Genomic DNA, 21,044 nt, shown 5'->3' with positions numbered 1-21,044 from the left:
TTCACTGACACCCCGATCTGCTCCCCTAGTCCCAGGACAGCCCTTCAGATACAGCAGTCAGGTCCAGGACTAAGGATTTGACCAGCATCGTCTCACTGAGCTGTCAGGATCCCCAGCTGTGGTGAGCTCTGGGTTATCACCGAGGCTCGGAGAGTGCAGGTGACCTGCCCAGTGCCACACAGCCAGTGAGGAGAAGAGGCAAGGCGTGATTCCAGGAAGCCCACGACCCTTTTCCCCGCCTCTGTGCAGATCCGGGTGGGGAACTTCAACCAGACCATCGCCACGCTGCAGCTGGGGGGCAGCGAGACGGCCATCGTCGTGTCCATTGTCATCTGCAGCGTCCTGCTGCTGCTCTCCGTGGTCGGTAAGTAGCCCTCTCCCGGGGACACCAGGATGTGCGCCGCTGGACACAGGCGTGGGAATAGGTTAGGCGCCCAGGGGTGGCGAGAGGTGCACCCCGCTGTGCACGCACGGTGGACAGTAGGTGTTGGAGCTGCTGCGCCCGGACCTTTGGCCTCAAATGCCAGACAGAAGAATTTGGAACCTTCTTCTCCAGTCAATAAAGAGCTGTCGAAGGTCCTGAAGAGAGTGCTGAAGGTTCAGGAAAGATGAGTCTACACATTGAAATTATGGTTTTCTTTTTATGGTACTGGGGATTGAATCCAGAGACATTCTACCTCCGCACCACATCCCCAGACTGATTTATTTTCCTTCCTCCTTCCTTCCTTCCTTCCTTTCTTTCTTCGGTACTGGAGATGGAACCCAGGGGCATTCGACCTCCAAGCTACACCCCCTGCCCTATATTTCTTATTCTTTATTTTGAAACAGGGTCTTACTGAGTTGCAGAGGGCCTCGCCAAGTAGCTGAGGCTGTCTGCAAACCGCGATCCTCCTGTCTCAGCCTCCCGAGTGCTGGGATTACAAGCGTGCGCCACCACGCCCGGCCCACAGGCTGATTTTATTTCTTATTTGGAAATGAGTCTCACTAGGTTGCTGAGAAACTCAATAAATTGCTGAGGCTGATCCTTGAACCTGCGATCCTCCAGTCTCGGCCTCCCAAGGACTAGGATTATAACCATGCACCACCACACCCGGCTCAAATATGATTATAAAAGTAAAAGTGGCTGGGCGTGGTGGTGCACACTTGTAATCCCAACCCAACATTTGGGAGGCTGAGTCAGGAGGATCGCGGTTTGCAGACAGCCTCAGCTACTCAGTGAGGCCCTCCACAACTTAGTGAGACCCTGTTTCAAAATAAAGACTAAAAAAATAGGGCAGAGAGTATAGCACGGAGGTTAAATGCCTCTGGGTTCAATCCCCAGTACCACAAAAAATAAAATAATAAAATAAAATCAGGCTGGGGGTGTAGCTCAGAGACAAAATGCTCCTGGGTTTCATCCCCAGTATCACAGGGGGAAAAAAATTTAACATGAGCCGGGTATGGTGGCGCACACTTGTAATCCCAGCATTTGGGAGGCTGAGACAGGAGGATCCCAGTTCGTGGACAGCCTCAGCTACTTAGTGAGGCCCTTTGCAACTCAGTGAGTCCCTGTTTCCAAATGAAGACTAAAATATAGGGCTGGGTTGGAGCTCAGAGGTAGAATGTCTCTGGGTTCCATCCCTGGTACAGCAGAAAGAGAGAGAGAGGGAGGGAGGGAGGGAGGGAGGGAGAGAGAGAGAGAGAGAGAGTGTAGGTAGGTATAGCTCAGAGGTAGAATGCTCTTGGGTTCAATCTCAGTATCACAAAAAACAAACAAAAGAAGAATTTGGCTCCCAGGGAGGAGCGGGAGGCTTCAGTTCACAGGAGCTAGAGCTGAAACCATGTACCTGTATACAGCAGATGTCAATAAACGCTTTCCACGAGGCCTCCTCAGCCTGACCCGCCTCTCTGCTGCTGTCCACAGCCCTGTTCGTTTTCTGCACCAAAAGCCGCCGCGCTGAGCGCTACTGGCAGAAGACTCTGTTGCAAATGGAAGAGATGGAATCGCAGATCCGGGAGGAGATTCGCAAAGGTAGTGGGCCGAGGGCTGGTGGACCGGCCTGGGCTTTCCCACCAGGGGACCCCCCCACCTGCTCACGGCTGCCCGATGGCGTCCAGGTTTTGCCGAGCTGCAGACGGACATGACGGATCTGACCAAGGAGCTGAACCGCAGCCAGGGCATCCCCTTCCTGGAGTATAAGCACTTTGTGACACGCACCTTCTTCCCCAAGGTCAGTCTGAGCCCACGGGGCCCTCTGCAGCTTGCTCCGGGCAGCAGAGATTCCCAAGTCTGCACTCCTGTCCACGCCCAAGGTGGGCCGGTTCCTCCCTGACTGGAGGCTCAGGGTCTGTGCAGACGCTGGTTCTTACCCTATCCTCATCGTCCCCAAGAAAACCCATGTCTGACGACATCACAATTCATGGACGCTGCCGCAGCTCACGTGGGCCCCTCCACCTCAGTCTCCCCTACTGCACGCCGCCTAGCAGCTTTGGTGCTCCCTGGCTTGCTCTAGCTCCTCAGCTTGTTAATCCCTCTAGAGAGTCCTCAGGAAGTGCTCCCAACACCCAGGAGTCCCCCAGCCCCAGGCTAGGCCCATTAATCCCCCCCCCCCAGGTACTGGGGATGGAACCCAGGGTCATTTTACCTCTGAGCTACACCCTAGCCCTACTTTTTTTTGGGGGGGGGGTGGTCCTGGGGGTAGAACCCAGGGGCTTTTCTACCTCCGGGCTATACTCCCAGACCTATTATATATTTTATTTGGAAATAGGGTCTCACTAAGTTGCTGAGAGCCTCACTAAGTAGCTGAGGCTGGCTTCGAACCTGTGCGATCCTCCTGTCTCAGCCTCCCAAGCGCGGGGATTACAAGCATGCGTCACCATGCCCCGCTCCTAGCCCTATTTTTTATTCTTGACTTTGAATCAAGGTCTCACTGAGTTGCAGAGGGCCTCACTAAGTAGCTGAGTCTGTCTGCGAACCGCGATCCTCCTGTCTCAGCCTCCCAAGCGCTGGGATTACAAGCGTTCGCCACCGCGCCCGGCCCCTTTCACTCCTTTCTGGGGGGTTATTTCCCTGTCATTTCTCCGCAGCAGAGGCCCACCAGGTAGCTCAGGCCAGTCCCCTTCCCGTTTGTTGAGTGACCCTCGCACACCGGCCAGGGCTCTCCAGCCCTCTGATGTGCCTGGCTCTTCCTCACAGTGCTCCTCCCTGTACGAAGAGCGCTACGTACTGCCCTCCCAGACTCTCAACTCCCAGGGCAACTCCCCGGTGCAGGAGACCCACCCACTGCTGGGAGAGTGGAACGTGAGTATCCCGAGCGCCCCACTGGCAATCCTGCCCATCTCGGTCCCGCTTTGCAGTTTATGGGAAGGGGTGAGCCCTCCATCCCAGGAGGCATTCAGACAGCCATCAGAGTGTTATAAGTGCTAACTCCTTAGTCCAAGTAGAAGACAGAGAATTAGCCCCAACTACTCACCCCCCCCCATATCGCCATCTACCTGTTGCCTAGGCAATGGAAAACGAGAGAAAATCACCCAACACTGGGATGCTGGGTTACCTCTGGGCACCCTTGCCCTTCTCTGGGCCCCACTGGGCGACTCCTAAGGAGTCATCCCCCACTGAAAGGCAGTGAGCTCTCCATCCCAGGAAGCCCAAGCAGCCATTCCGGCATCCTAAGGGCCCGCCGTATCACCAATCATATCTGCAGATCCCTGAGAACTGCCGGCCCAACATGGAAGAAGGCATCAGCCTCTTCTCCTCGCTGCTAAACAATAAACACTTCCTCATCATTTTCGTACACGCGCTGGAGCAGCAGAAGGACTTTGCAGTGCGTGACAGGTCAGGCTGCCAGAGATGAGGGGTGGTCGGGGGCCAGGTCACAGACCCCCTGTCCCCAGCCAGAGCCAAGGCCCGTCCTCCTGTGTCAAGCCCTGAGCTGCTTGCATTTTCCTCCCATCCCGGGCCTGATGCCTGAGAGGATGGCTCCAGGCGCCGCCCCGCAGGCCACCCTGGGACCCCAGGACTTGGGCCGCGGGGCAGCGCTGACGCGGCGGCCCCTGCAGGTGCAGCCTGGCCTCCCTGCTCACCATCGCGCTGCACGGCAAGCTGGAGTACTACACCAGCATCATGAAGGAGCTGCTCGTGGACCTCATCGATGCCTCGGCCGCCAAGAACCCCAAGCTCATGCTGCGGCGCACCGAGTCCGTGGTAGAGAAGATGCTCACCAACTGGATGTCCATCTGCATGTACAGCTGTCTGCGGGTGAGGCCGCCCCCGCCGGCCCCAGGAAAGCCATTATCCAGAAAAGGCCTGGCCCTTAGGGGAGAGAGGCGCCGCAGAAATTCACCTCCAGTAATGGATTATCTAGCTCTTGGCCTGGTAGCTTCCTGGAGCTTCCGGAGGGCTTGGTAGGAATGAGACGGGGTAGAGGCCAAAGGGGCGGCCAGGGTTCACGGGAGAAAGGCCTGGAAATAGCCCTGAACCTGGGTCTGGCCTTCGGAAGCCAGTTGTGTGGCCCCTGGGTAAGTCATTGCACTCTCTGGGCCTTAGTGTCTTTTTGCCAAATGGGGGCCCCTGCTGCTGGCCTCTGGAGTTCTGTAGGTCCTCGTGGGGGAGAGGCCACTGGCTCCAGCCCTAGTCCCCGGCCTCTTCATGCGGCTCCAGCTAGCCTTGTTCTCCAGCCTCTTCTCTCCTCTAGAAAACAGGATATCGGTGGCTTCTACCCTAGACCCAGAGAATTGGATCAGGAATATGGGCTGGCACGCTGCCTCTGCCTCTTTGCCAAATCTGCCTAATGCGATTACATCCTTAAGTTTTGCTTCAAGTTATTTACCGCTTTCATTTCCCTCTCCGCCGTGAATGCAACGGCGGGGTGGCTTGCCCTGCGAGGGGCCGTGAGGATCAGGCTGTGGGTGGCAGAAGGGTCCTTCCTGGCTGGGCGCTCTTGACCCCACAGGGGTCCAGCTGGGGTGTGGGCAGCTTGAGGCTTCACCAGGGTTCGGGTTCTGCCTAGCCTTGGGAGCTCCAACTTGGCAGGGAGGATCAGTCCCAGACTTAGGAGTCATGGAGCCAGCTGCCCCAATTCCAGCTGGGTGGCGCTGGGCAGGTGGTGGCCCTCTCTGAGCCTTGGTGGTGCTAGCTGCGCAGGGAGGACGCCGGCTTGTCCCTCCTGGGGCATTGCCAGGGGAAGTCAAGGCTGGAATGGGACGGGCGGGCTGGACTGGCCCCTGACAGCCCTGTGTCCACCCAGGAGACGGTCGGGGAGCCGTTCTTCCTGCTCCTGTGCGCCATCAAGCAGCAGATCAACAAGGGGTCCATAGACGCCATCACCGGCAAGGCCCGCTACACCCTCAACGAGGAGTGGCTGCTTCGAGAGAACATCGAGGCTAAGCCCAGGGTCAGTCGTGGTGGGCGTGGCCTCGAGGTGGGAGGAACAGACCACGTGGTGGGCGGGGCGGACCCGCGGTGGGCGTGGTTTTCCATGCCGTGGGCGGGGCCATGAAGGCCCAGGTTTGTGGTAGGCCCGCCTGGGAAGGGGCGGGGCACTGGTGGGTGGGGCCGAGGAGAGCTGGGCCTTTCTGAGGCTGGGAGGGTACCCTGGAAGGAGGATGGCGCTTTGCTGACTCTCCCTCGTGCCCTCTCTCCTGCAGAACCTGAACGTGTCCTTCCAGGGATGCGGCATGGACTCGCTGAGCGTTCGAGCCATGGACACCGACACGCTGACGCAAGTGAAGGAGAAGATTCTGGAAGCTTTCTGCAAGAATGTGCCCTATTCTCAGTGGCCCCGGGCAGAGGATGTCGACCTTGGTGCGCAGGGGTTGGGGCAGGGGAGGGCACAGAAACCCTTGTCTGGCGGTGTTAACCTTGGCTAGAACTTGCTCCGGGGACGCTGAGATGGTCAGACCAGCTCCCACCAGCAAGGAACTCTTGCTAGCCTCCAGGAGCTGGGCGTGGTGGTACAGACAGGAGGATTGCGGGTTCGTAGCCAGCCTCAGCTACTTAGGCCCTCCATAACTTAGTGAGACCCGTTTCAAGATAAATAATGATAATTTTTAAAAAAGGACTGGAGGTGCAGCTGGGAGGTATAATGCCCCTGGGTTTAATCCCCAGGACCAAAAAATCTTTTAAAAAAGGTTTCAGGAAAGGCTTTCCATAGTGGGTTTTGAAGGATGGCTAGGAGTCTTGGTCTGGCCCCACCGCTGAGACCATTGGTTCCCGATCACGCCCACGTGCCAGGCCCTATTGTAAGCTCTGGGCTGTTCCATTGCAGACACCACAGCGATTGTGTGGACAGCAGGACACTGTGGCCCGCTGAGGCCCGGGGACAGGAGGCTGAGCAGGGGCTTAATCACTTGGAACATGCAAAGGCCTTTAGGTCTTTGATTTTATCCCATCTGAAAGGCCTGGGGCCTCTTTTGGTACGGGGTATACCCTTTCTTATTTCATAGGCAGTTGTGACATTAACAACCTCTGTGGGTAAGGAACTTTCCAGAACTGCTGCCTCGATACCACTAGCACCGTCTCCCTCCGCTCTCTCGGCCTCTCCTGTGCAGACAGGCTCTGAACGCTCGCCTCTCTGCCCACAGAATGGTTCGCCTCCAGCACACAGAGCTATATCCTGCGGGACCTCGACGACACCTCGGTGGTGGAAGACGGCCGTAAGAAACTCAACACGCTGGCCCACTACAAGGTGCGGCCCCCACCTCTGCCCTGCCCTCTGACCTTGCCCTCTGACCCCTGACCTCAGCCTCTCTCGGTCATCAGATCCCTGAAGGTGCCTCTCTGGCCATGAGCCTCACAGACAAGAAAGACAACACGCTGGGCCGAGGTAGTACCAGTGCACGTGGGGAGGGGGGCTGGTGCGATCGTGGCACCTGGCGGGGAAATAGGCTCAGAGCGGGCAGGGCTGGGTTGTGGCCTCCTCTGACCGGGGCAGAGCCAATCGCCAAGCCTCCTTGAGCCAATTTTCTACGGGCAGCTGGAGGGAGGCCCTGGGAGCGCGGGCTGGGCGGCTGCCAGGCTGGAGGGGAGGCAGCCTGCCCATCTGGGCTCTGGGCCCCGTTCTGTCTCACCCCTTTTGCACCCTCGGATGCCCCTGCTCCAGCGCCTGCGGGGAGCCCGGGCTCCTGCGGGTCTCGGGGTCCCTTCCGAGGTGGAGAGCAGGGTCTTGTGGCTCCCCTCGAAGCCCGTGGGGTCTGGGTTGTGCGTGACTGCAGCATTCCGTTTCTCTCCCATCCCTCCCTCCGTTTTCTCTGGGCATCTCCAGCTCGCTCTGCCTATCCCTGCTCGGGCTCGTGGGTCTCCTTTTCTGTTCCCTTCTCCCCTCTTCTCCCTTGTTTATTTATCGTGGTGTGTTTGGTTTTTTTTTTTTTTTTTTTTGGTTCCTCCCGCAGTGAAAGACTTGGACACAGAGAAGTATTTCCATTTGGTGAGTGCCCGGCCTCAGCCCCGGGGAGCCTGCCCCTCGTTGGGCGGCACCTTGGCTCACTGCCGCCCTGGGCCTCTGGGAAAGTGCTCCCAGGCCCTGGGAATGGCTGGGGCGAGGGAGCGGGGAGGGGCCGGAATCCGGGACACCGGGGAGCCTGCCTGTGCAGAGCAGCATGGATGGAGTGTGTGGGGGGGTCCCCAGGTGCCGGGCAGCCTCCCGGGGGGTGGCCACACGCTGTTCGTGGCACAAGCATTAACCGTGCCTGGCTTCCCAGGTGCTGCCCACAGACGAGCTGGCGGAACCCAAAAAGTCCCACCGGCAGAGCCATAGGAAGAAGGTGCTCCCGGAGATCTACCTGACCCGCCTGCTGTCCACCAAGGTGGGAGCAGCCTCCGTTTCCCTTCTCTGCAGTGGGTGCGGGGCCCCGTCCTAGCTGAGTACACAGCTGGCCGGTAGAGGGTTGAGTGTGCTCTTCCTGTTCCTCCATTAGCCAATACAGAGGACAGCAGGGACCCAGGAGACCAGCTTGGGTACCCACATTTTGGCCCCATTTTCTTTCTTTTTTTTGGGGGGGGTCTGGGGATGGAACCCCAGGGGCATTCTACCTCCGAGCTACACACTCCTAGCCCTATTTTTAATTCTTTATTTTGAAACAGAGTCTCACTGAGTTGCAAAGGGCCTCACTAAGTAGCTGAGGCTGTGCGTGAACCACAATCCTCCTGTCTCAGCCTCCCGAGTGCTGGGATTACAAGTGTGCGCCACCACACCCGGCTGGGCACCACTTTCTAGCTGGGTACTCCAATCTCTTGTGTAGCCCTCAGAGGTGAGGGGGGCTGGCTGGATGTCACATGGCTCCCCCTTTTCTTTGTCAGCCCAAGCAATGTGGGGTCCCTAGAGCTACAGGTGTGCCCATTCACTCTTCACACGTGGCCCCGGCTGATGGTGGCCACCCGGCTCTCCCGCAGGGCACGCTGCAGAAGTTTCTGGATGACTTGTTCAAGGCCATCCTGAGTATCCGCGAAGACAAGCCCCCATTGGCTGTTAAGTACTTTTTCGACTTCCTAGAGGAGCAGGCTGAGAAGAGGGGGATCTCAGACCCAGACACCCTGCACATCTGGAAGACCAACAGGTGGCCGGCGGGGGTGGGGTGGGGGAGGGCTACGCACCCCTCACCCGATTACCAGGCAGCTGTGGTTCTGCCCTTCAGAGCCCAGCCTCTGATGCCACCTGCCTGGGTGGGTTCAGATGCCACTCTGCCACCTCCCACCGTGAGATCTCTGGTGAGCGACTCAGCCTCTCTGTGCTCCGGCTTCTCCAGTCATGAAACCAGAGCGCTAGTAGTAACCCGCCTTCGCTGTAAGAATTTACTAGAAGGTCTCTGAGTGAGAGGGCACTGTGGAAGCGCTGTGTGTCACCCCTCCTCCGCCCCAGCTAGTGGGCAGCATCAGCTCCGCTTACACAAGGCACCCTGAGCCGCAGCCCTGGCGTGCTTGGCAGAGCAGGCTTTTCCCTGCGTGTTCCGGCTCCCATGCCCAGCATGTACGTCTGAGCGCTGGGGTGGGAGGGGGCAGGGTGTCACACACACTCCCCCAAGTTGCCAAAATCCTCAGGGGGGGAAAAAAATGCCAGCTGCCCAGCAGTTTCTGAGCAGAGGCTGCAGGAGTTTCTGGGCGTTTTGCAGGGGCCCATTCGCCCCCTGCTGCCCTCGCCGGGTAGGGTAGCCCTGGGTTGGGGTTGGAGAGTGTCACTAACCCTCTCTGGCCTCCTGAGGACAGGGCTCAGGATCCCTCCTCCCACCTCCTTCTGTGGCTGTGCTCCGGGGACTTCCTGCTGCGTGCAAGGATTTCAGGAGGCGCCAGGGCTGGCTGGGGGGGGGGGGGGGTGCTCCTAATGAGAACCAGGACCTGGCTTAAGGCTCCAGTACAAGAGCTGGGGTGGGGTTGTGGGGCTCTGTGGGGGACAGTGGGGCGGAAACCCGGGTGGACCAGCCCGGTCCCGCAGCCCTGCCCTGTTCTAGGGGAAAACCAGCTCTGAGCCCCTCTGCTGGTTTTGGAGGAACGACCCTAATTCCCAACACTCGTGCCCCATCCCTGGGTTCCGTCCTGGAGGTCAGTCTGCCTGCCTCTTCCCCTCAAGCCTTTTGTGGGCTCACACTGCCTCCGTCGCCCCCATCCCCCCAGCCTTCCTCTCCGATTCTGGGTGAACATCCTGAAAAACCCCCAGTTTGTCTTCGACATCGAGAAGACGGACCACATCGACGCCTGCCTCTCGGTGATCGCGCAGGCCTTCATTGATGCCTGCTCCATCTCGGATCTGCAGCTGGGCAAGGTGGGCCGCTCCCCAGGGGGCAGTCTGGGGCCCGGGACAAGATGGACCCTCAGGGACCCTCTCTGGGAGGCAAACCGAGGGAGCCCAGGTCTGGAGGATATGGGTGAATAGTCATTTAGCTGGGGAAGACACCCAGGCATGGACATCTGGACCAAAAAACCTCAGCACTGGTCATCGTTGGTGCTTGCCCCAGCCATAGAGCAGCCCACAGAGAAGCCAGTGTGAATGGAATCGACCCACTTGGTCACACACAGTGTTATCTGGGAGTCGTACCACCACAAGCATCAGTAAAACAGTGTAATTAGAACTGGCTCTGCAGGTTTAGGGGAGGTGGGTGTCTGGTCCTGAATTTAGCCCCTGAAATTTATTTATTTATTTATTTATTTTGCAGTACTAGGGATGGAACCCAGGGACATTCTACCTCTGAGCTGCACCCTCAGCCCTATTTTTTATTCTTTATTTTGAAACAGGGTCTCACTGAGTTGCAGAGGACCTAAGTTGCCGAGGCTGTCCCCGAACCATGATCCTCCTGTCTCAGCCTCCCGAAAGCTGGGATTACAAGTGTGCGCCACCGCGTCTGGCTTAGCCGCTGAATTTTAGAGATAGATCATGAGGAAGAGTCATCTCTGTGCACACTTCCTCGGAAGGCAGGGCGCACGTGGCAAAGAGCCCAGAGCGTTACTGAACAGGGTCGCTTTTTGGAATCATATGGTAGGAAATATTCTGCCGGGTCGGCAATTGGGCTTCCGGAAAATTCAGCCACCAACACGCAGAACTCTAGTCAGGATGGGAACAATGCAGGCTGCCACAAGGCCCATGTACTTTTTTCTCTAAAATATGTAGGTCCCTTTGCAGGTCATCATTTTGACAGCTCCCGGGGGAGCAGGGCAGGTCCCATGCCATAGGCAGCAGCAGAGGGAGGGGAGGGGGGAGCCTCTGCTCCACTTCCAGCACCGCGGAGACAGTGACGCCACAGACTGATTCCTCAGGTCTCAAGGGCCAGCAAGGCCTTTTATGTTGGAGTGGGAGTGAGATCTCATTAGAAGTCCCACTCGGCCAGGCGCGGTGGTACACGCCAGTAATCCCAGTACTTGGGAGACTGAGACAGGACGAGTGCAGATTCAAGACCAGCTTCAGAAACTTAGCAAGACTCAGCCGGGCGTGGTGGTGCACACTTGTAATCCCCACGCTTGGGAGGCGGAGACAGGAGGATCGCTCAGGTTCGAGGCCAGCTGTGCTGGCTTAAGAGACCCTGTTTCCAAATAAAAAAAGTATAAAAATGGGTCTGGGAGTATAGCCCGGATGTAGAAGGGTTTCCAGGAAGCCGGTCATGGTGGCGCATGCTTGTAATCCTTGCGCTTGGGAGGCTGAGACGGGAGGATCGCACAGGTTCCAAGCCAGCCTCTGCTACTTAGTGAGACCCTGTTTCCAAATAAAATATAAAATGGGTCTGGGAGTATAGCCCGGAGGTAGAAAGCCTTTGGGTTCCACCCCTAGTACCACCCCCCCCAAAAAAAAAAAAAACAAAAAGAAAGAAACTTAGCAAGACTGTTTCAAAACAAAAAAATAAAGCTGGGCGTGGTGGCGCACACTTGTAATCCCAGCACTCGGGAGGCTGAGGCAGGAGGACTGCAGTTTGTGTACAGCCTCGGCTACTTAGGCCCTTTGCAACTCAGTGAGACCCTTTTTCAAAATAGAGGATAAAAAATAGGGCTGGGAGTGTAGCTCAGAGGTAGAATGCCCCTGGGTTCCATCCCCAATACTATAAATAAATAAATAAATGGGCTGGGACATAGTGTGGAGGTAGAATGCCCCTGGGTTTATTCTCCAGTGCCCCACCCCACAAAAAAAGCCTCAGTTTCCATCTTCTATAGGCCAGTTAATTCCCTCCGTCCTCTGTCCAGGATTCACCAACCAACAAACTCCTCTACGCCAAGGAAATTCCCGAGTACCGAAAAATCGTGCAACGCTACTACAAGCAGATTCAGGACATGACTCCGCTCAGCGAGCAGGAGATGAACGCGCACCTGGCCGAGGAGTCACGGGTGCGCACGCAGGCAGAACACGGGACCCTGGAATTGCTGTTAGAGGGGGGACCCGGTGCATTTTGGGGGTTTTCCCTCTTAATTTACCCGCTGGTCCCATAGTAGCTCAGACCCTGGGGCTGCAAAAGAGGGGAGAGGAGACCTGAACTCTGGGTCCAGAAAATCAGGTTCCCCTGCAGGTTGCCCGACTCCCTGACTGCAGACCGGGGGCGTCAGCCTCTTCCCTTACTTAAGACCTTCCCTTACTCTCTGCCGGCGTGTCCTGTTCTTGTAGAAATATCAGAATGAGTTCAATACCAACGTGGCCATGGCAGAGATTTATAAATACGCCAAGAGGTATCGCCCGCAGGTGAGTACCCAGGCACACCTGCCCTGGCTGCATCCCTGCTCCTCCCGTTTCGTGCCTCCCCGCCCGTTCTGCTGAGACAGACTCAGGCGGGATCCGACTCTGGGCTGCACATCGCGGGCTGTTGGCGCTTACGGCTAGTAGTTGGGCGCGGGCAGCATGTTTTCGCCCAAGATCTAGGGCCCTAGCTCTGGCCCCGCTCACCCGACTGCCTCCTGTGCAGATCATGATGGCTCTGGAGGCCAACCCCACGGCTCGGAGGACTCAGCTGCAGCACAAGTTCGAGCAGGTGGTGGCGTTGATGGAGAACAATATCTACGAGTGCTACAGCGAGGCGTGAGGGCGCCGGAGAGCCAGGGTGCGCTGCCGGGCCTGCGTCTCCGCTCTTTCTTCCCTGGGCCTCTGACTCAGGCTGGAAATGACTGGACAGAGATGGCTCGGGGCCGGGAGTAAGGATGAGGGGTTCTTGGAGCCAGGTGGTGGAGCCCCGGGCCCTGGGGCACCTCTGTCTCCTCTGCCAGCCTCCAAAGCCAACTCTGGGATGGGGGCCTCGAATGCCACAGCCCGCCCCTGGTAAGGCTGCCCCAGCCCATCCAGCTCAACCTCGATTCTGCAGCCCCTTGCTTTATAGTGGCTAAGAGAGCCCTGCTCCACCCCGGCGGCCCCGCGCAAATGGGGGGAGAAGAAGCAGCCGGGCCCAAAGGCCACAGCTTGGAACCATAGAAACACTACCTCATGCAGACGGACGGACGGATGGGAGCCCCAGATTGGTTTCTGCTTCAAGCACCAAGAAAGGCGGTCTCTGTTTCTTTTTACCCCCAAAGACCCTGGCCACAGATGACAGCAAGCAAGGCCAGGGCTGTGCGGCTCTACGGTGGCTCGGGCGGTGCCTGCTGCCCGAAGGGATTTGCTGCGGGTTTCGGGCCGGCGAAAGCAGAGGAAGAGGCAAAGGGCTGGGAGCTCCTCGTGTCCAGGGAAGAGAGCTGCATTAGGATGCCTCAAGGCTGTAGCTGAGGGCTACTCGATCTTTCTGGAAGTGTTTCTAAAGATAGCACCACTTTTTTTTTTTTTTTTTTGGGGGTGTGTTTTTTTTTTTTTTTAAGAAAAAAAGCTTTTATATATTAAAAAAAAAAAAACTTATCACGCGCCAACTGTGACTAGCTGCCGCTTCTGCAGAGGACCCGGGGAAGGGTCCCCAGGGGCTCCCAACGCAACACTGGAAATGACTGTTCCAGAGAACAGGCAGGCCTGGCCGAGACGCCCTCGGCACCCTGGGAAAATCACCCCTTCTGTCCCCTGGAGAAGTGCCGCTGGGTGGCTGAGCCCAGGGCCAGCCCCCCTCGGAGCAGTGCCAGCCAGTGCTGGTACTGGCTAGGAGCCCAAGGGGACTGGGCTGGGCTGGAGGGGGGAGGGCTGGGACTCTCTGGAACCTTCTTTATAATAAAAAGCCTGCCGGGAAAACGTACTGTGGGCACTAGCCTTTGTCCTGAGATGGCCAAGGGGGGAAATGGGGGCTGTGTCTTCACCTGGTTGACTACAGAAAGGAGCCAGGCAGCAAAAATCGGAGAGCTGCCAAACGCCGCCTGTTGCAGGAGCCCGACTCCTTTGGACTCTGGAGCCCCCCTTGGAGACTTGAGAAAAATGTCACCGTCTCTTGCTACTGATCCCTTGGGTGGGCCAAGGTTGAGCAGCTGGGGAGGGGCTAACTAGGGGCCTGATGCCCTGGGTCCTTGACTGATTCCGTGTTTCCCCTAGACTGGAGTCCCTTCCAGAATGTGTGAGAAGGTCAAAGGCCACCTCTTTAGCAAAGGAACTGACATTTATACACTTAACTGTGGATTTCTCATTGGTTTGAAATTCTGTGTGTCTTTAAGCTTGTTTATCTTTTTGCAGTACTTGGGTTGGAACCCAGGGGCATCCTACCTCCGAGACAGCTACACCCTAAGCCCTATTTTTTATTTTTACTTTTTTGTGGTACTAGGGAGTGGAACCCAGGGGCTTTCACCTCTGGGCTATACCCCAACCCTATTTTTTATAATTTATTCAGAAACAGGGTCTCAACTAAGTTGCCGAGAGCCTCACTAAGTAGCTGAGGCTGGCTTTGAACCTGTGTGATCCTCCTGTCTCAGCCTCCCAAGCATGGGGATTACAAGCCTGTGCCATCACGCCCGGCTTCAGCTTCAGCAATGTAATGAGAACCTATTTCCAAATAAAAAATAAAAATAGGGGCAGTGGTATGGTTAGGAGGCAGTCTGCCCCTTGATTCAATCCCCAGTTATACACACAGAATAAGAACTAGGAATCTGTATTCTGAAAGCAAAATTTCAGATACCAGTTCTAAAGTTTATGAAAACAGAAAGGCAAGAATATAAGTAAATAATCATTGGCTTTAAAAATATCCTTCTACCCTAAAGCCACTATGGAAAAAAAAAATCTAGTTCTTATCTTTCAGATATTCTATTCTGAGCATTGGTTTTTTTTCTTATTAAGCAACAGATTTTCTAATTTGAGTTATTGGCATATTTGATAGGGATTTTTCCCCCCCTGAGGCAGAAGGCATGATTCTAGAATAAACACACATTTTCTAGAGAAACACAGAATGCACAAAAAATAAAAGCAGCCCTCCTCCTCCCAGGGTTAATATTTCAGAAGAGGTTCTAACAAACCCATGCTTGGATGGGGTGGGGACCGGGGAGTTAAAATCGGGACCAGAGAATATACACCTCTTAGCAACCTGGCTTCCCCACCAGGCAACAATATCTCCGTAACATCTTTTCTTTCTGTCATTAAATATTCCACAGTCTGTCTTAATGTCTGATTAACATGCAGTTCCTGGTTGAAATTTAGAAACGCATCAGCAAATGGAGGTGCTGTCTAGTTTCCTGGGTCATTTCTTTTTTCTTTTCTTTTTTTTTTTTTTTGGTACTGGGGATAGAACCCAGGGGCATTCAACCCCCCAAACTATTGGGAGGAAGAGGCAGGAAGATCGTGCAGGTTCGAAGCCAGCTGTACGTGCTGGCTTAGGAGACCCTGTTTCCAAATAAAAATATAAAATAGGTCTGGGAGTGTAGCCTGGAGGTAGAAGGGCTTCCAGGAACCCCAGTACCACCAAAAAATAAAAGAAAACCCAAACTATACCCCTAGCCGTGTGTGTGTGTGTGTGTGTGTGTGTGTGTGTGTGTGTGTGTGTGTTGTACTGGGGTTCCTGGAAACCCTTCCAACTCCGGGCTACACTCCTAGACCTATTTTATATTTTTATTTGGAAACAGGGTCTCTTAAGCCAGTGAGGCTGGCTTTGAACCTGCGTGATCCCCCTGTCTCTGCCTCCCAAGCGCAGGGATTACAAGCGTGCGCCACCACGCCCGGCGTTTTTATTCTTTATTTTGAAACAGGGTCTCACCAAGTTGCAGAGAGCCTAAGTAGCTGAGGCTGGCTGCGAACCTGTGATCCTCTTGTCTCAGCCTCCCGAGTACTGGGATTACAATAGGGTTTCTCTTAAGTCGCTGTGACTGTCCTCTTGTGCTCCTGTCTCAGCCTCCCAAGCACTGGGATTTTAGGTGTACACCGCCACACTTTTTTTTTGTTACTAGGGGTGGAACCCAGGGGCTTTTCTACCTCCGGGCTCTATTCCCAGACCTATTTTCTATTTTATTTGGAAACAGGGTCTTACTAAATTACTGAGAGCCTCACTCAGTAGCTGAGACTGGCTTCGAACCTGTGCGATCCTCCTGTCTCAGTCTCCCAAGCGCGGGAATTACAAGCGTGCGCCACCAAGTTGGGCTAAGGCCACCACACCTTTAAGATCACAAGCCTGTGTGTCTTGATAACCCCTCTCTTGATTCAATCTATCTCCTCCCCAGGGCAGAGATCAATCCTATCTTGTCTCTAGCGCTAGCCATGTAAGCAGTAGGTGCCCAATGGATGTTTATGGAGACCGAGCAGCCAAATCCCTGAATCTCAGTATACTTTATTGATAAATAGGGTATGATAAAATAGAATGATGGTGGTTGGGGGAATAAAGATTCCAGCAAATTTCTTCTCTCCGCCCACACTCTAGGTCCTGGCCTTCGTCTTGTTAGACCTGTTAGGTGGGGTCTTGGCTGGTGCAGTGGACTTCTTTGGGGCCTCTGTCTTCCCGGCCAGGTGGGCGGGCACGGGCTGGGCCTTCTCACCCTTAGCAGGAGCAACTGCTTCCGCTCTCGGTCCTTCCCTGGTCCCCTGGGCAGCAGCTTTCCCTTTAAGGGGCTTGGCTGCCAACTTCCTTTTGGGTGGGGAAGCAGTTCCATTCTCGACCTATAAGAAAGCTGGGTCAGAGCCAGGTGTGATGGCGCACACTTGTCATCCCAGCATTTGGGAAGCTGAGACCGGATGATCGCGGGTCGCGGCCAGCCTCACCTACTTACTTAGTGAGGCCCTTTGCAACTCAGTGTGACCCTGTCTCAAAATAAGATTTTTTAAAAAATCAAAATGCTGGGCGTGGGGGGCGCACGCTTATAATCCTAGCATTCGGGCTGAGACAGAAGGATCATGGTTCGTGGACAGCCTCAGCTACTGAGTGAGGCCCTCTGCAACTCAGTGAGACCCTGTTTCAAAATAAAGAATGAAAAATAGGGCTGGGGGATATAGCTAGGAGTAAATGCTCCTTAGTTCCATCCCCGGTACCACAATAAATAAATAAATAAAAATTTAAAATTAAAAATAGGGCTGTTGCAGCTTGGAGGTGAATACCCTTGAGTTCCATCCCCAGTAACCCCCCCCCCAAACAAAGCAGAAGAGGGCCATAGCAGCTCAGGACTGCCCACTGGACCCAAAGCCCGCAGGCACCTACCTGGTTGGCCGCAGGTTTGGGACTCTGGATGTCAGCTTCTGTTTTCCCATGAGTCTCTGCATTGCCTGGAAGTTTGTGGGCATTGTGTGAGCAGGGATCTAGAGGGGTCCTGGAGTGCTCCACGCCTCCTGATCCTCCACTTGGACAACTATAGGCGTGTGACCCGGGCCAGCCTTTTAGCTGCTCTGAGACCTGGACCTTGGCTTGGGATTAGAGAATCCCCCTCCTTGGTGGTCCGAGCATTAATGGACCAGCTACTCCATCCAAGGCTCCCCAGGAAGACCCTTCCCCCACCAAAGGTTTCTAGCAGGTATATCACTCCCTAGTCTTTTATTTATTTGGTACTGGGGACTGAACCCAGTAGCATTCTCCCTACAAGGTACACTCCCAGCCCCCCCCCCCTCTTTTCTTCTTTTGAAAACAGGGTCTCGCTGCCAGGCCCAATGGTGGCACACACTTGTAATCCCAGCATTCGGGAGACTGAGACAGGAGGACTGCCGTTCGTGCACAGCCTCAGCTACTTAGTGAGGCTCTCAGCAACTTAGTGAGACCCTGTTTCCAAATAAAATAGAAAATAGGTCTGCGAGTGTAGCCTGGAAAGTAAGCCCCTGAGTTTCACCCCCAGTAACACACACACACACACACACACACACACACACACACACACACACACACATAAAGGAAAAAGAAAAAAATAGGGCTGGGGGTAGAGCTCTGGGGTAGAATGCCCCTGGGTTCCATCCGAGCTCGGTGCCTCTGGACCTCTGCAGAGGTGATCCTGGGACACCTCCTATGGGAAGCCTTCCCTGGTACCTCTCTGTTCCCCCTTCCATAACCCTTGAACTGTCTTCATAACCATCCTCCCCTTGAGCAGGGCCAATCAGGGGCCACTTACTCTTCCTCTTGGAACTGCCCCGCCCCGCGCCCACCACCCTATTTCCATACCCACCTTGTCTGCTCTTATTCACTTTCACTTTTGACTCTGCCCCGCCTCCTCCACTGGCACCGGAAGGGGTCTGAGCAGCCTTGCCCGGTTTGGGGGGCACCTTCTTGGCCTGGCCCGGCTTTGCCTGGACATCCTCAGTCCGGTGGCCTTTCTTGGGGGCCCTCGGCCTGCCTGTACCAGGCCCCCAAAGAGCTTCCTCCACCTCAGCCAGGTTCCTGGCCGCCTTGTCCACCTGGCCGGAGTTGCCAGGGGTCTTATTTGCTCGTCTTGGTTTATTGGGGGCCTTCTCCTGTGCTTCCCCAGCCTTCCCGGGGCCCTCCGGGGCCGCTGTCTTCCTGAGCTGTGCTGGCCGCTTCTTCTCGGGCACTAACTGGGGGAAGAGAGGTGGTCAGGGTGAGCTGAGACACACAGCCATGTCCTCAGGCCCGATCACTTCCTACCCTGTCCCCTGAGGTTCTCTGTGGGTCTCTTGTGTGTGTGTGGGGGGTGCTGGGGATGGAAACCAGGAGCATCCTACCTCTGACCTACACCCCCAGCCTGATTTTTTTATTCTTTTATTTTTGCAGTACTGGGGATGGAACCCAGGGACATTCTTCCTCTGAGCTATACCCCCAACTCTATTTTATTCTTTGTGTGTGTGTGTGTGTGGTACTGGGGGTGGAACCCAGGGGCTTTTCTACCTCCGGGCTATACTCCCAGACCTATTTTATATTTCATTTGGAAATAGGCTCTCAGCAACTTTTAGTGAGACCCTAAGTAGCTGAGGCTGTCCACAAACCACGATCCTCCTGTCTCAGCCTCCCAAATGCTGGGATTACAAGCATGCGCCACCATATCTGGCTTTTTTTTTTCTTTTTTCAGGTCTAGGGATGGAACCCAGGGGTATTGGGCCTCCGAGCTACACCCCCTGCCCTATTTTTTCTTTATTCTGAAACAGGCTCTCACTGAGTTGCAAAGAGCCTAAGTAGCTGAGGCTGTCCGAGAACCACCAGGCTCAGCTTCCCGAATGCTGGGATTACAAGTGTGTGCCACCACAGCTGGCTTTTGGTTCTCCTAGGATCACCACACTATGTTGGAACTCCCCATGTTATCTTACAGAAGTGTCTTGCATGTATGCACTCACATTACTGGGGTTTGAACCTGGGTGGGAGTTTCTACCTCTGAGCTAAACCTCCAGCCTAATTTTATTTCTTATTTGGAAACAGGGTCTCGCTACGTAGATGAGAGTCTTCCTACTTTGCTGAAGTTCTCAAACCTGTGATCCTCCAGTCTCAGCTTCTTAAGAACTGGGAATACAGGCGTGTGCCACTATGCCTGGCTCTTATTTTTTTATTTGGAAACGGGGTCTAAGTCACGGACGGCCTGGCCAGCTCTCCCTCCCTCTGCCCTACCCCAAGGACTCCCTGGACCTTTCCCTATATGCCAACAGATGTTTCTTGGTTTGGAATTATCATACAAAGTGGATATGCTTTTTCTCTTGTTAATTTTGTTTTCTATTTTCTTGGGAAAACTTTTACAACTGTGGCCCATTAGTGTCTTGCTGAAGTACGACTATTTTCCAAAACCCCTCTGCAATGTATTGGGGATTGAAACGGGGGTGCTGTACCACTGAGCTACGCCTCTAGCCTACTGAGACAGAGTCTTGCTAAGTTGTGCTCTTCCTGCTCAGCCTCCCAAGTATTAGGATTGGGCTCAGACAGAAGTACAACTTGTAACAGAATGAACTAAGCCAAATTTTGAGATGATAAGCCTCTTACCTATAAGGCAGACATGACACTAATCCTGACTCCAATTCGGTGGAAGGGGTGACTGTCACATTTCAGAAGTGAACATTAAAACTCGTTGCTCCCCTTCAAGACTGATGGATCTGGCCTTCTGGGTGGTCCAACTGCTGAGGCTTGGGGACCAAAGCCAAGGACCGGGAGGAGAGCCAATATTTGTCCTCCACGGTCAGTAAGGAGGCAGGCCATGGTGGGACCCTTTTTTCTACAACCCCTTAAGAAGAGAGACCCACGTCTCTGGGGGTGAGAAGAAATGAGATAGGGATTTGGGGTCCTAGAGCACCAAGTCTCAGAAGAGAGACGTCCATGACTGTTGGAACATAAAATACGCAGTTCTGGGTGCAGGGGTACCGCCTGTAATCCTAGTGCTTGGGAGATGGACACAGATTCAAGGACAACCTCAGCAAGTAGAAATACTCTCAGCAACTCTAGTGAGACCCAGTTTCAAAACAAAAAAATAGATGCCGGGCGTGGTGGCGCACGCTTGTCATCCCAGCATTCTGGAGGCTGAGACCTGAGGATCGTGGTTCGCAGACAGCCTCAGCTACTTAGTGAGGCCCTTTGCAACTCAGTGAGGCCCTGTTTCCAAATAGAGAATAAAAAAGCAGGCCAGGTGTGGTGGCGTATGCTTGTAATCCCAGCATTCAGGAGGCTGAGACTAGAGGATTCCGGTTTGCAGACAGCCTTGGCTACTTAGTGAGGCTCTTTGCAACTCAGTGAGACCCTGTTTCAAAATAAAGAATTAAAAAACAGGGCTGGAAAGCCGGGCGTGGTGGCGCACGTTGCAATCCCCGTGCTTGGGAGGCTGAGACAGGAGGAACGCACAGGTTCGAAGCTGGCCTCAGCTACTTAGTGAGGCTCTCAGCAACTTAGTGAGACCCTGTTTCCAAATAAAGTATAAAATAGGTCTGGGAGTATAGCCCGGAGGTAGAAAGCCCCTGGGTTCCACCCCCAGTACCACCAAAAATAAAAAAATAAATTATCTCCTTTAAAAAATACAGGGCTGGGATGGAGCTTGGGGGTAGAATGGCCCTGAGTTCTATTTCTATCCCCAGTACCACCAAAAAAAAAAAAAAAAAAAAAAAAAAAGAGCGTTAGGGATTTAGTTTGGAGGTAGAATGCCCTTGGGTTCAAGCCCCAGTACCAAATTATAATATATATCATATATAATTATACGTATTGTATAATATATGTATTATATATTATGTATGTTATATATATTTGGTACTGGGATACATTATACATACATGTATTACAGATATCTGCAATACCAGGCATAGTGGTGCACACCTGTAATCCAAGGACTTGGGATGTTGAGACAGGAGGATCTCAGGTTCAACACCAGGCTCAGCAACTAAGCAACCTAG

At 54.5% G+C, this 21,044-nt stretch overlaps 1 protein-coding gene across 1 annotated transcript in view; it reads left to right on the top strand.

Annotated features, from left to right (window-relative positions):
* PLXND1 (plexin D1) overlaps positions 1–12,462 on the top strand; it is a gene marked incomplete at both ends in the record, with an annotated part of 52,185 nt that extends 39,723 nt beyond the window's left edge. Inside the window, 17 exons of the mRNA XM_080718169.1 lie at positions 250–364; positions 1,904–2,011; positions 2,098–2,210; positions 3,176–3,280; positions 3,684–3,814; positions 4,039–4,237; positions 5,226–5,372; positions 5,626–5,782; positions 6,562–6,665; positions 6,740–6,803; positions 7,369–7,403; positions 7,678–7,782; positions 8,369–8,532; positions 9,584–9,731; positions 11,636–11,776; positions 12,051–12,125; positions 12,346–12,462. Of these exons, the coding sequence (XP_080574295.1) occupies positions 250–364; positions 1,904–2,011; positions 2,098–2,210; positions 3,176–3,280; positions 3,684–3,814; positions 4,039–4,237; positions 5,226–5,372; positions 5,626–5,782; positions 6,562–6,665; positions 6,740–6,803; positions 7,369–7,403; positions 7,678–7,782; positions 8,369–8,532; positions 9,584–9,731; positions 11,636–11,776; positions 12,051–12,125; positions 12,346–12,462 (2,028 nt within the window). The remainder of the gene's footprint in view (positions 1–249; positions 365–1,903; positions 2,012–2,097; positions 2,211–3,175; positions 3,281–3,683; positions 3,815–4,038; positions 4,238–5,225; positions 5,373–5,625; positions 5,783–6,561; positions 6,666–6,739; positions 6,804–7,368; positions 7,404–7,677; positions 7,783–8,368; positions 8,533–9,583; positions 9,732–11,635; positions 11,777–12,050; positions 12,126–12,345) is intronic.
* Between the last annotated feature and the right edge of the window lie 8,582 nt (positions 12,463–21,044).

This window comes from Muscardinus avellanarius (genome assembly GCF_963383645.1).
Source record: "Muscardinus avellanarius genome assembly, chromosome: 22".
Lineage (NCBI taxonomy): Eukaryota > Metazoa > Chordata > Mammalia > Rodentia > Gliridae > Muscardinus > Muscardinus avellanarius.
The sequence above is the reverse complement of the archived record's forward strand: the minus strand, read 5'-3'. Positions and strand labels throughout refer to the sequence as shown.